At 43.8% G+C, this 13,053-nt stretch overlaps 1 protein-coding gene across 1 annotated transcript; it reads right to left on the minus strand.

Moving 5' to 3' along the window:
- Positions 1-3,009: 3,009 nt before the first annotated feature.
- On the minus strand, positions 3,010-12,715 carry PUS1 (pseudouridine synthase 1). Its single transcript, XM_065417905.1, has 6 exons — positions 12,623-12,715; positions 10,507-10,725; positions 8,889-9,026; positions 7,620-7,722; positions 6,665-7,362; positions 3,010-3,075 (listed from the first exon to the last, which is right to left on the minus strand). Exons 1-6 carry the CDS (start codon positions 12,713-12,715, stop codon positions 3,028-3,030), a joined length of 1,299 nt encoding a protein of 432 aa, XP_065273977.1. The 3' UTR covers positions 3,010-3,027.
- Between the last annotated feature and the right edge of the window lie 338 nt (positions 12,716-13,053).

Raw genomic sequence — 13,053 nt, forward strand, 5'->3', positions numbered from 1 at the left:
TTTGGCAATTTAGCTACCTACCATTGTTTTTAGTATGTTGGTGGAAAATCTGCACCTTAAATAGGGGGGTATGCTGGCACAGACACTCTAGTTTAGACGTCACTTAAGATACTGGCATAAACAACTACATCCACACTACAGTTCGGGGAAGCTTGCTACTTGAACTGTACTAGCATAGAGCAACAAAAAAACCTTCTAGTGTACATGTGCTAAAAGCAGATTTTAGAAAAACCTACAACTATCTCCAGGAATCTTTACATTAAATTCGAAGAAGTATCCCAATGAACAAACAACGGGTTTATTTGCTTTCAAATCAAACATTCCTGTGTGGAATCTGCAACCCAGACCCAGCAGTATTGTGTCAGTGAATGAGAACCCAGAACTGGACCTGAGAGCAGCCTCTCCAGGGTAAGTGAAGGGCAAAAAGTAAGCAAACAGCACACACAGAGCAAATAAAGTAAAAATGTTCAATTTTAATGATCTAGGGCAGTTTCCTCTAAAGGTTACAAATGAAATTCCCATTGAGTTGACAATATTCCCATAGTTATTTTAGTAAGAATGACCCAAACTTTGCTCACAGATTGAGGTTGATTAAAAAAAAAAAAAAAAAAAAAAAAGAGAGAAAGAGAGGGAAGAGATGATAAAGATGATGTAAGTTATACAAAATATTGAGGGATGTACAAGAAAATCTAGGGGAAGAGAGCATCTCCTAAAGGCACACTGATACATACCCCTCACAATCCTGCTTTTACCTACGAGACAAAATATGGATCAAGACCTTCTGGGGATAAAATTAAAACCCTAATTAAAACACTAAGAAACACAAGAGCATAATATCTGCAGCAACTTATTAATAAAGATAAAAGGACAAACGACTCTGACAGAATCGTAAGTCCAGAGGCCTTAGACAGAAACCATTTAATACGTTTCACAGAACTGAACAGAGGAGACAGTCCTTCAAAGAGAGAACCGTATTACATTCAGTGGAGACCATAGGCTTAATTCACATCCACAGGTGCTGTAGTTTGTTTCAAACCCCCAGGGGCTGCTGTGCCAGTAGGAATTTACATCCACTGCCCTCCCCCAGGGTCCTGCCAAGGAAGGGAGCTTTAATTTACACAGCTCTGAGCCTCCTTTGAAGCCCACCTGGTGAAGTTTAGCTGGAAAGGGCTCAATCGGCATGTTTCCTAGGCCTGGTCTTTGCTTAAAATGCAGGTTGACATAGCTATGGTGATCAGGGGTGTGAAAAATCTACACCCAAGTGCTGTAACTATGTTGACCTAACTCCTGGTGTAGATGCAGCTAGACTGACAGAAGCATGCTTCCGTCAACCTACCTACAGCATCCGTACATTGACAGAAAAACCCCTTCTGTCGCTGTATCTACACTATGGTGCTATGCTACCATAGCTATGGTGCTGTAGCTATGCCTTATAGTCCCCGTAATGTAGAGATGCCTTTAGGCATCCCATTCCTAAGGCACCAGCTGGCCTCATAAGTATAAGGGTTGTGGGAGGCTTTCACCACTGCTATTTCTCTCTCCCACCCCCTAAGAAAGTTGGTCCCACAGATGGTGAATTAAGCCCAAAGTCTGACCAAAAAAATCCTCAGCAGCTTCATGTGCCCAAAACACAGAAAACTAAAATGTTGCTCACGGAGGAACAAAGGCCATCAGGCCTTGGTTAAAAGCAGCTGTCTCTTAAGCTGTGTTGCATATTCTCCCCTCTAAACTCTTTCTAAGTTAGGGGCATATTCTCCTCTTCTTCTGCACACAGATCCAGGGGAAAATGCTTTGGGCCAAATTTTCAGCCGCAACCTCTGAAACCATGTGTGTATATTTGCATACCTACTCGACAGCACATACAAATCCCACATTATGGCACACAACCCCCCATCTGAATGGGCAGATGAATAATGAGGATTTGTATATGCAAAGTTTCTGCATGCTAGGTTGAAGCCTACTGAAAATTTGAACCTTACATTTTACACATTTAGGCCAAAATGCAGCAGAGAGCTACCTAGCAAGTACAAGGGATGGCAAACCAACTGCAATATAACTAGCCATCTACCACAGGCACTGAACCCCCTCTAAGTTTTCGTACTTCACGTTTGTGATAACAGTACTTTACATGTTCAAAGTGGTTTAACACACCTTAATTAAAGGGTTTGTGAAACAATTACCTGGGCTGGAGATACTCTGCATACATAGGCAGCTATAAATCTATGTTCTGGGATTGTCCAAGTATAAGAACACATTGGAACCATCTGCTGTTAGTAACATCTTTAAAATAAAAAGATCAACGTAGCCCCTGATACACACATACCAGCCCACTTTCCAAAATTAGATCTCATTCATAAAAGGAACAGTTTCTCAAGCTTAAAGATGGCAAAGAAAGTTAAGTCTCTCTCTAGCCAGAGAACCCAGGGCCACCAGTATAACAATAGATTTCTGATCCCAAACAAATTGCATGTGAAAGTCATGGATAGTATGCAAAAAAAAAAAGAAAAAGAAAAAAAAAGGCTCAAATTTTGGAAAATCACTGCAGCTACAGATGAAGAAATTCTGTAAACTAAAGAGGTTTTTAAAGTAGTACATAGAGGTCTTCAATCTATAAAATGAAAAGAAAAAAATCTATTTAAAAATGTTTTGCATTTGCCTTACATGGAGAATACACGTTTAAATATCTGTATGTTTCATATAAGCACTTTTACTGTAATAAAAACATAATTCAAATTACATAATGAAAACAATTCCTGCACAACAAGATTCCTTTATAAAGTACATTTTTTGTTATTTTAGTTTTCAAGTATTCCACGTTCCAATGCATCAGTTAGTGGTGTACAGTCACTTTCAGGGTCACTGCTGCATTATTTCCTCCCCCCCCCCCCCAGTTCCTTTTGGTCGTCTGTGACTACTCGTTTTCAGCATGCAAGAAAACCTCTGCTTTACTGGATTTAGAAAGGCCACTTAGTTCTACCCAAACTGAATCACAAGCAGCAAAGATCCCAGCTCCTGCTATTTACTGACTCAGTCAGAGTCATCGTCACAACCATCACTGCCTTCAAGATCGTTGCTCTGCAAAGTAGAATGGGAAAAAAAAAATGGTTTTGTCATCAGCTTATTATAGACCCAAATCAAAAGACTGGATCGAAACTGCTCCAAAGTCTAGGGAAATGTGAATCTGGATCCAAATTTCATGACTTGGACCCAACTCTAGTTACTACATTTGAAATTATAGCCGGGGGGGGGGGGGGGGGGGGGGAGGGGCAGGGAAAATACTGTCTTTTACTTCTTAGTTGGAAGAATCCAGTTCCATATAGCTCCGTGGAAACAATAACTTACAGGCATGCTGTCAGGTCAATTTAGATGCCAAATAATAATGCCAAAATTGTTATTCCTGTTAGCACAGCAGAGCCAACACAAGTAGGATTTTATCCTTTCATACATCATTAATAGAATTGTTTACTAAGTTCTAAGCAATTGCTGAAGAACTCTGTTCAGTTAAGTGTGAAACTGAATGACGACAATGTGCAGCATACTGAAAACTAAAAATGCAGGGAAAGCATATAAAACTTCATTTAAAAACACAATGAAGGACACAGGGCTCCTGTACCAAGTGTATTCTTCCTTTTCATATTTAAGTCAATCAAAACCTCCACACTTCTTGAAGCAGTCACAAAACTGAGAATTTCCCCAGAGCGCTCCAGAATCTAGGGACCTCACTGCAAAATTTAGGTCCAAATTGTCAGAGAGAGAAATAGGGCCTTGTGCACAAGTGCCAAAAAGTAAGTTTTTTTTTTTTTTTTAAATGTGTTCAGTTGTACAGTAACAATCTAAGGGGCTATTAGTAACACATAAAAGGAAACTGGTTTAAAGTTTGAATTCTAAACTGACATTGTCCCTTTAAAGAACAAGCCAATCTGACTGAATACAGGTTTCAGAGTAGCAGCCGTGTTAGTCTGTATCCGCAAAAAGAACAGGAGTACTTGTGGCACCTTAGAGACTAACAAATTTATTAGAGCATAAGCTTTCGTGGGCTACAGCCCAATCCGAAGAAGTGGGCTGTAGCCCACGAAAGCTTATGCTCTAATAAATTTGTTAGTCTCTAAGGTGCCACAAGTACTCCTGTTCTTTTTGACTGAATACAGTTAGGGGTTCTACAGTGTTTTCTTAGCACAAAGTCAGAGTGCAGTTATAAGAAAGAAAAGCAGCGTCAGTCATGATCATGGTATGGCTTAGGGTGTTGGATTTCCAACTGTTGATTTAAAAACAAATGCAAACAGCTGTATGTAGCTTTGAAAGGAAATGGCCATTTCTATTATAAAAAAGAAGGCTGTAAATGTATCCAACTGCAAAACAACCAGCACAACATGCTGAAGTGTAAATAGGCTAAAAAAATTTTATTATGGAATCAATCACAAAACTCCTTATTTATCTGTTCCCAGCCAGCCTGTGACAACTGTGAACCTAATGTTGTATTTGTTGTTATAGGTAACAAGCACACATGGCTTCTGCTAGCCCAGCAGCTCAGTGCTTCTTTAACATGTCATCAGTGAGCCTTTATCATCATCAAACAGCACTGGAGGCAGGAGAGAATTCTTTGTACCTTTCTGAGTCACATTAAACAAAATTAAGGTGGCATGTGTTATAAGCATTTTACATCCAGTTACAACAGTGTTTCCATACAGTGTATCTACATGAGCACCACCACAACAAAACAATTACCAGAAGTACAAAAATAACCCTGACAAGTCTCTAGTTGTCCTTATTCATGCCATTCACCCAGGCTGTGGATTTTAATTTCAATATTAGAATTGTGTCTCACACCAAAACAAATCATAAAATGTTAAGAGGTGGAAGAAACCTAGTCCGATCCTTGTCAGTGCAGGATTGTTCCCTACATATTGAGACCCTACTTTAAAGAACTCCTGTTAACTAAAGATTATTCAATCACCACTCCAAGTTTTCAGAAGTGCTGGGAAACATTCATTAAAAAATAGATTAGGATTCCATTGAGTTGTTTTTCTAGTACTGTCTCCAGCTTAGTTTTAACAGATCCCAAGCAAACAATGTTTCCACTACTCCCTTTGGAGACTATTCCACAGCCCAACATATCTGTCAGGAAGATCTGAATTTCAGTCTACAAATTCCCTTTCTTAATACTATATCCCATGTCTCCTAGTTATACCTATTCAAATCAATAGCAGTTCCATGCACCAAAAGTTTGATCTTACAACTTCCTATTAAGCTCAGTGGGAGTTTTGGCTCCTGGTGGGTTAGAACATAAGAATGGCCCTACTGGGTCAGACCAAAGGTCCATCTAGCCCAGTATTGTATCCTGTCTTCCAACAGTGACCAGTGCCAGGTGCCCAAGAGAGAATGAACACAACAGGTAATCATCAAGTGATCCATCCCCTGTCGCTCATTCCCAGCTTCTGGCAAACAGAGGCTAGGGACACCATTCCTGCCCATCCTGGCTAATAGCCATTGATGGACCTATCCTCCATGAATTTATCTAGTTCTTTTTTGAACCCTATTATGGTCTTGACCTTCACAACATCCTCTGGCAAGGAATTCCACAGGTTGACTGTGCTTTGTGTGAAGAAATACTTCCTTTTATTTGTTTTAAATCTGCTGCCTATTAATTTCATTTGGTGACCACTAGGTTCTTGTGTTATGAGAAGTAGTAAACAACACTTCCTGATCTACTTTCTCTATACACCAGTCATGATTTTATAGACCTCAATCATATCTCTCCTTAGCCATCTCTTTTCCAAGCTGAAAAGTCCCAGTCTTATTAATCTCTCCTCACACGGAAGCCGTTTCATACCCCTAATCATTTTTGTTGCCCTTTTCTGAACCTTTTCCAATGTATCTTTTTTCAGATGGGGCGACCACATCTGCACACAGTATTCAAGATGTGGGCGTACCCTGGATTTATATAGAGGCAACATGATCATTTCTGTCCTACTATCTATTCCTTTCTTAATTATTCCCAGCATTCTGTTCACTTTTTTGACTGCCGCTGCACATTGAGTGGATGTTTTCAGAGAACTATCCACAATGACTCCAAGATCTCTTTCTTGAGTGGTAACAGCTAATTTAGACCCCATCATTTTATATGTATAATTGGGATTGTGCTTTCCAATGTGCATTACTTTGCAGGATTGGGCGCAGAGTAACTAAATTTAGTTTCCTCTCAGTTTAAGCTTCTTTGCAAGTGAACAGACCATTAAACAAAACAAAAAATTAGATAAATGATAAGAGTTCTCCATGCAAATTGGTATTTAAAAGGGACCTACCAAATTGAAATCTAGTCTCTCTTGAGTTCAAGATAGTTACAGATAGTAACATTTGCTCCTGGCTCCCAACCTAAATTTATGTGGTTTAGCAATCACATCTTCCTGCACTTTAAAATATTTCTTCCTTTATCCACTTGCCATGTGCAAAAGTAACAAAAAACAGTGAAAGGGACTATACACAAAATGCCGTCGTATATACACATGTATTTCTCGATATTTGGATATGATTATTTTAGTCTAGTCTCTTGAAGTGATCGTTATGTTAGGTGGTGTAGTGACAGCAGGTAAAAGTGTTCAAGAAGAAGAGCAATTATTTTTTACGTTGACAGTATCCCTCTAAAAAGATAAGCTTCAACCATTACCTTTGAGTGTCTGTCGCTGACCTGTACCCCTGAAGAAGTGGCATTGAAGTCATGGATGGAGAGGGTGCTCAGCCAGTTTACCATGGATTGCTCCTCCCTTTCCGTGTTGATAATAGTGGGATAGATATGTTGCTCTTTGAAAACCGCGATCTTCTCCTCCTCCTCTGTCCATTCCAGTGGCTCGTGTAAACCGTCATTTCCAAAGCGTCTATTGTACTTTTCAAAGTGCACCTTTTCCAAGACCAGCCCAAGCCCTGGAGCTTTGGGGACATCCACCTTTTCCTCTCCCCAGCTGCGCTCCATGATGGACTCCGGTGCATAGCCTTTCACTACAGCTATCACCAAACCGATCATCTTCCTTATTTGGTGCATCATAAAACTCTGTCCTTTCACTTTTATCACTGCAAATTCCATGCCTTCCCTCACAAAGGGCTCTTCACAGTACATCTCCATGATGTACCGTTTGGCACTGGGGTCTTTGGGTCCCTTCTGAGAGGTGAAGTTGTGGAAGTTATGGGTCCCTTTGTAGCAAGCAAGAAGCTTGTTGACTTTCTCAAGAGTCTCTTTGCTCAGTCGGTAAGTTTCAACTTGGATATCATGGTCTTTATGGGCAAAGGCAAACGTTGGTATCATGTAGAAGTAGGTTCTGGCATCACATTTGTTCTTGGAGCTGAATCCCCCGGTGACTCTTTTCAGTCCTCATTTTAAAAATGACATTTTGTTAACAAAACTTTTGAATCAGCTAATTTCAGCCACATTACAATCCCCACCCACCAAGAAGAACCTATACAAAATAGAAAGGGGGTGGGGGGGCACACACCTTTTCACATTGAAATATTTAGGAAAAAAATATCTGAATGGTACAGCAAAAAGCTGCATGGTAAAGAATTCCTCTTTAAATTAAAATCTGTGTTTGTGCACACTGCTGGGATACCCACTTTTCCATTATTCTTACCCAGAATTCTGATATGAGAAGGAAGACAGTTATTGATCTTTTCTAAAACGTCGTCTATCAGCCAGATCTTCAGTGACACAATCTGTCCAGCGGCAGACACGCCCTAGGAAAACAAAAACAACGAGAACACACATTGGTAGTTGTGCCACAGTGAAAGAACTGTATCAGAACAAAAAATTAAAATGGATAGTCTGTTCACATTCTCGGTTCATTTCTTTGCTGTTATCGGTCATTGCAAACTGAAGTGAAGAACCATAAAGTCAGAACCATACAGAAAGACACACCAGGAAATTCAGCACCACTGCAAATCTAAGATGCATGGTATTTTTCCCCACTTGTAAAACTGAGATGACAGAGAATAAGAGTTTAAAGGATTTTCCAAGAGTCACATAGAAGCCTACTGTAGCAAAGCCATGAATCCCAGACCTCCCAACTCTGTACTTCAGCCACAAAATCATCTGCACACTCGTGGGCTAGCAGGGTAGTTTGGTTAGTGTGAAGGAAGGGATAAGGTTGCAAATTGACACTCTCCTCTGTGCTATTTCACTGTATTTGACGCCTACAAAACCAAACTCGTGCTGTATGCAAGCTTGTACGTCATGGGAGCATCAATGAATCTCAGTTACAAATTAGGGCCCCCGTTGTGCTAGACATAGTCAAAGAACAAAAACAGTCCCCAATGCAAAAATTCCTAATACACCTCTACCCCGATATAACGCGACCCGATATAACACGAATTCGGATATAACACGGTAAAGCAGCGCTCCAGGTGGGCGGGGCTGCGCACTCCGGTGGATCAAAGCAAGTTCGATAGAACACGGTTTCACCTATAACGCGGTAAGATTTTTTGGCTCCCGAGGACAGCGTTATATCGGGGTAGAGGTGTATATCAAACAGGATGGCACAAACAGGGCAGGAATGGGTTGGGAGGAAGAAGTAACAAATAGACGAACACAGTTAAAGTGGAAAAGCGGAGGTCACAACTGAGAGGATAAAGTAGCAGTTTTACAAATTTAACAGATATCTAGTCACTACCCTGGTATTTGCTAACTAGTATTTATTTATACTTTAATTTAATAGAAGATAAGGGTACACACTACAAATATTTTATCTTTAGTATAATTATACATTCACTATCAAATGAGAACCCCACGTTATAGAAGTGATCTTATTTCTCATCTGTGATCCAAAATGCACATGATCAGAGACATCACAACAATTTCAGTGCTACTAGCGTCTGTTAGAGCACGAAAGAAAGAGCTTCAACACCTTGTCTGTTCGCGCACACCTCTGAAAGGACATTTTTTTCATATCTTCACCGTGGTTTTCTGGGATGCACCCCGACTGAACGAGGGCAGATACTAAGTCATCCTCGATCGTCTTGAACTGCGAGGACCCCACGTTTCGCTGAAGAGAAAGATAAAATAGAGGAAGAAAACTATAATTAATACTTTCTTTGAAGATCCATCGTTACCCAAAACCCAATAACCATTGGAGTCCGAATTAATTTTCAAAGTTCTCTCTTCACAAAACAAACAGCACTGCCCCTCTCTAGCAAACCCTACCAATTATATTTTACCTGGAGTCATGAATGAGAGAGATACATTTTCAGTATTTCTTTTGCTATTGTAGCTGGTAACAGATAGAAGTGATTTCAGGTGATTCCTCAACCCCTGCCCAAACCGTGAGTAACTGGATTTGTGTGGCGATCACAAGTGACCAACCTGTGGGTCTGCAACACAGCACCAAAGGAAATGTTATTCCAGTACAGCCACCGTCACTCCAAAGCCAGCACACTGGCATTCTGGGTCACTGTATTCATAACATTAGATTTATACATTCTTAGATTGTATAAATCTAAGGGCTCACAACTTTGCTGCTACTATTGCATTGGAAAAGTCGCTTTCTGCACAGCTTGGTTAAGAGAGCAGCCATGTATCTGTGGGCTTGTCTATCCTGGAGACACTTTTTAGCAGTGTTGTTATACTGATGCTACACCAACGCAAACCCACCCCCACAGTGTAATTTAGCTGCAGCAGGGCAGGTTAGCATGTTTCCAAACTGAAGTAAGCCACTCCAGTGCAGCGCATCAAAACCCTGGGGCTGCATTAGGGCAAGTATCCCCAGTATAGACAGGTTCTAAAAATGCAACAGGAAGAGGCAGAAATGTAATCTGCATGTTTTGGGGCCTTGTGCTGTGTGTTTCAATGATACACTGAATACCCATCTACACTAGAGGACACATTCTGGAGTGTAATGCGTATGCCCATTTTTGCTTGTACACATCTGAACATAAGAATGGCCATACTGGGTCAGACCAAAGGTCCATCTAGCCCACAGATGCTTGTATCCTGTCTTCCGACAGTGGCCAAACACATTTTAGAAATGAAATGAGCAGGGCTGGGAAAATCCAGGAGCCAGTGAAACAGCCACAACTGCAGAGCCTCAACCAGAAAGCTCAATGGAAAAGTAGCAGGGATGTTATAAGATAGCACTAGGATCATTAACTGAACTGGTGGAGCCGCAGCATGGTGCTTTCAGTCCACACAGGAGACTTATCTACAGCAAGGTTTTTCTGAAAAATTTCCCATCATTGCTACAAGCCCAGTACAGTTCTATCAGGATCTGCACTGGTGGGAAAGCTGGTGTGGACCGGCTGCTAGCATAACATAAATCATGTTCTCTGAATGGCACTAACACATCTGAATCGGAGGTTGAGCGACGTGTGCCCCAGCCTCCTGGAATTTTGGAGCCTATAGCTGCTCGTCCTTGGCTACCACCTCCCTCCCCTCATTTCAGATACTGCACCACTTTGGGCATATTGATGCAGACAGACATGCACCCCAAATGCAAGAGGCTGAATAGCATTTATTGCCTAACCACATACTTGCATCCCATGGTAGCCTTTCCCAGAATATGCCATCAACAGCACAATCTTCCTTTTGGGAAATTTTTTATTCTGATCCTCCACATCCTCTTGGCTTCTCTTAAATCTTTTGTCTTGGTGTCCATTTTCCTCTTGGTTTTCTGTCTCCTCATTGCTGCTCTTAAGTCTTTTTGCCTGACTCGCGGCCATTGCTCTCATCTCCCCAGCCATTGCAAACCACTGAAAGGGACAGAGCAGGAAGCAGGCTTCAGCAAGGAGTGGAACAACAAAATGGCATCTCCATCAGTGGAAAAAACAAACAGCGAATGGATCACACCCAGCACTTGGGCCGCAGTTTAGTCTTTTTGGTTGCGAGTTGGAGAAACTGTGGGGAAAGTAATTTAAGAACATTTCCACTTAGGCTATGTCTACACTATGGAGACTACACTGGGATAGCTACCTCGGCATAACCCCGTAGCATAGATTAAGCCTACTCCCATGGAAGGGATTTTGCCGTCAGTGTAGGAACACCCACGCCCCCATCCCCCGAGCTACGGTAGCTAGTTTTTTTCTCACCCTGGATCAAGGTAGCTATGTCGACCTAACTTTTAAGCGTAGACCAAGCCTGTGCCAGCATTTTGCAATTTGGTCATGTTCTCACTCTTTCTTGTCCAACATTAGTCCAAACAGGGTTGCACAGCTGTTGGTACACAGCTGTTCCTTGAGCAAGGTGCCCAATGTGCTCCCCCGTTTATAAATGAACTAACAATAATTCCTAGCTCTTTAAAAGTGCTTTTCATCCAAACACAAATCACTTTACAAGCATCTTTGGCCCCATTTTACATATCAGGAAACTAAGGAGTATGGGAAGGGACTTGCCCAAGGTCACCCAACAAGCCACTGACAGGGCCAGGAAGGATCTCAGCTTTCTCCTGGATCCCCCCCTCTATTGTCTCTCTCCACTAGGCCACACTCTCCTACAAAGTTTCAGTCAGCCGGGCGGCCAATGGGAGCTACGAAGCCGGCGCTCTGCACACAGAGCTGCTTGGCCTCGTCTCCACCTAGGAGCTGAGTGAGGGGGATGTCCCCACTTCTGGGGAGGTGCGGAGCCAGGTAAGGAGCCTGCCGACCCCACTACACACACACCTGCCCAGCACCAGCGGGGGTCCCGGGCCGCAGGCCGCCACCTGCACCCCTCCCCAGCACCCCTGGCACCGCCAGGGCCACCCCTCCCCAGCACCCGTTGCACCCCCAGGCCACCCCTTCCCAAGATTTAGTCTGGGGCATATACGGGAAGCCATGGACAGGTCACGGGCCATGAATTTTTCTTTACTGCCCATGACTTTTACTAAAAGTACCTGTGACTAAAACATAGCCTTAGTGATGGCATATGCCACAGCATACATTATCTAATACAGAATGCTTGAGAACGGCAACCTTGAGCGAGTGAGGCTGGGAAGTGCATAAGAGACACAGAATCATAGAAGTGTAGGACTGGAAGGGACCTCAAGAAGTCACCTAATCCAGTCCCCTGCACTCAAGGCAGGAATCCCTAACAACCTGACCATTCCTGACAGCTGTTTGTCTAACCTGTTCTTAAAAACCTCCAATGATGGAGATTCTGCAAACTCCCTAGGCAATTTGTGCAGGTGCTTAACCACCCTGACAGGAAGTTTTCCTAATGTCCAACCTAAACCGGCCTTGCTGCAATTGAAGCCCATTGCTTCTTGCCCTATCCTCAGAGACTAACAAGAACAATTTTTCACCCTCCCTGTTCTAGCACTTTATGTACCGTCTTCTCTCCAAACTAAACAAACCTGCCTTTCTCACAGGTCATGTATTCTAGACCTTTAATCCTTTGTGTTGCTCTCCTCTGGACTTTCTCCCATTTCTCCCCCTTTTTCCTGCAACCTGCCGCCCAGGACTGGGCACCCCACCCCAGCCGAGGCTTTGTACACACCCAGACACCCTGAGGATCTAGCACTGTAAAAGGAAGGAAGCTGCATGATCAGGATCAGGCACTTTCCCCCTCCCTGGTCTCCTTCCCGCGCCCATCTTCCAGCCTGCGAGCCCAGCCGCGCCCGGAGGAGCCCGGGGGCCACGCGAGCCCGCCCGCCCGCCAGACACGGGTACATACGCCGGGCGCTCTCTTCGGCCGCCCGCCGCCGCAGGTCGTTCTCGCCGAGAGGCCCCGGGCCATCGCCCTGAGAAGTAACCACCGCCCAGGCATGGCCCCCGCCAGGTCCGCCCGCACCGGGAGAGTCGGGGGACAGCCCCTCCCCCACCCACAGCAAGGGCTGCACGAGCTGCCGGGGCTGCAGCCGCCGCGGCCACTTACGCGGCTCTTGCCAGGCTGGGGCTCGGCGGCCGGCACCACGTGGGCACAGAACCTACCCCCGGGCCGGGATCCCCTACGGGCGCCGGGCGAGGACACTCTTCCTAGCGCTCAGCAGCGGTGTGCGGCCGGGCTGCGCTGGTGCTGGGCGGAGCTGGAGGCGGAGCGAGGGGCGGGACTGGGCGAGGCGAGGGCAATGCGTGGGGGCGGGGGGCCGCGGGAGGAGCTAAGCT

Source organism: Emys orbicularis, chromosome 16, assembly GCF_028017835.1.
Source record: "Emys orbicularis isolate rEmyOrb1 chromosome 16, rEmyOrb1.hap1, whole genome shotgun sequence".
Lineage (NCBI taxonomy): Eukaryota > Metazoa > Chordata > Testudines > Emydidae > Emys > Emys orbicularis.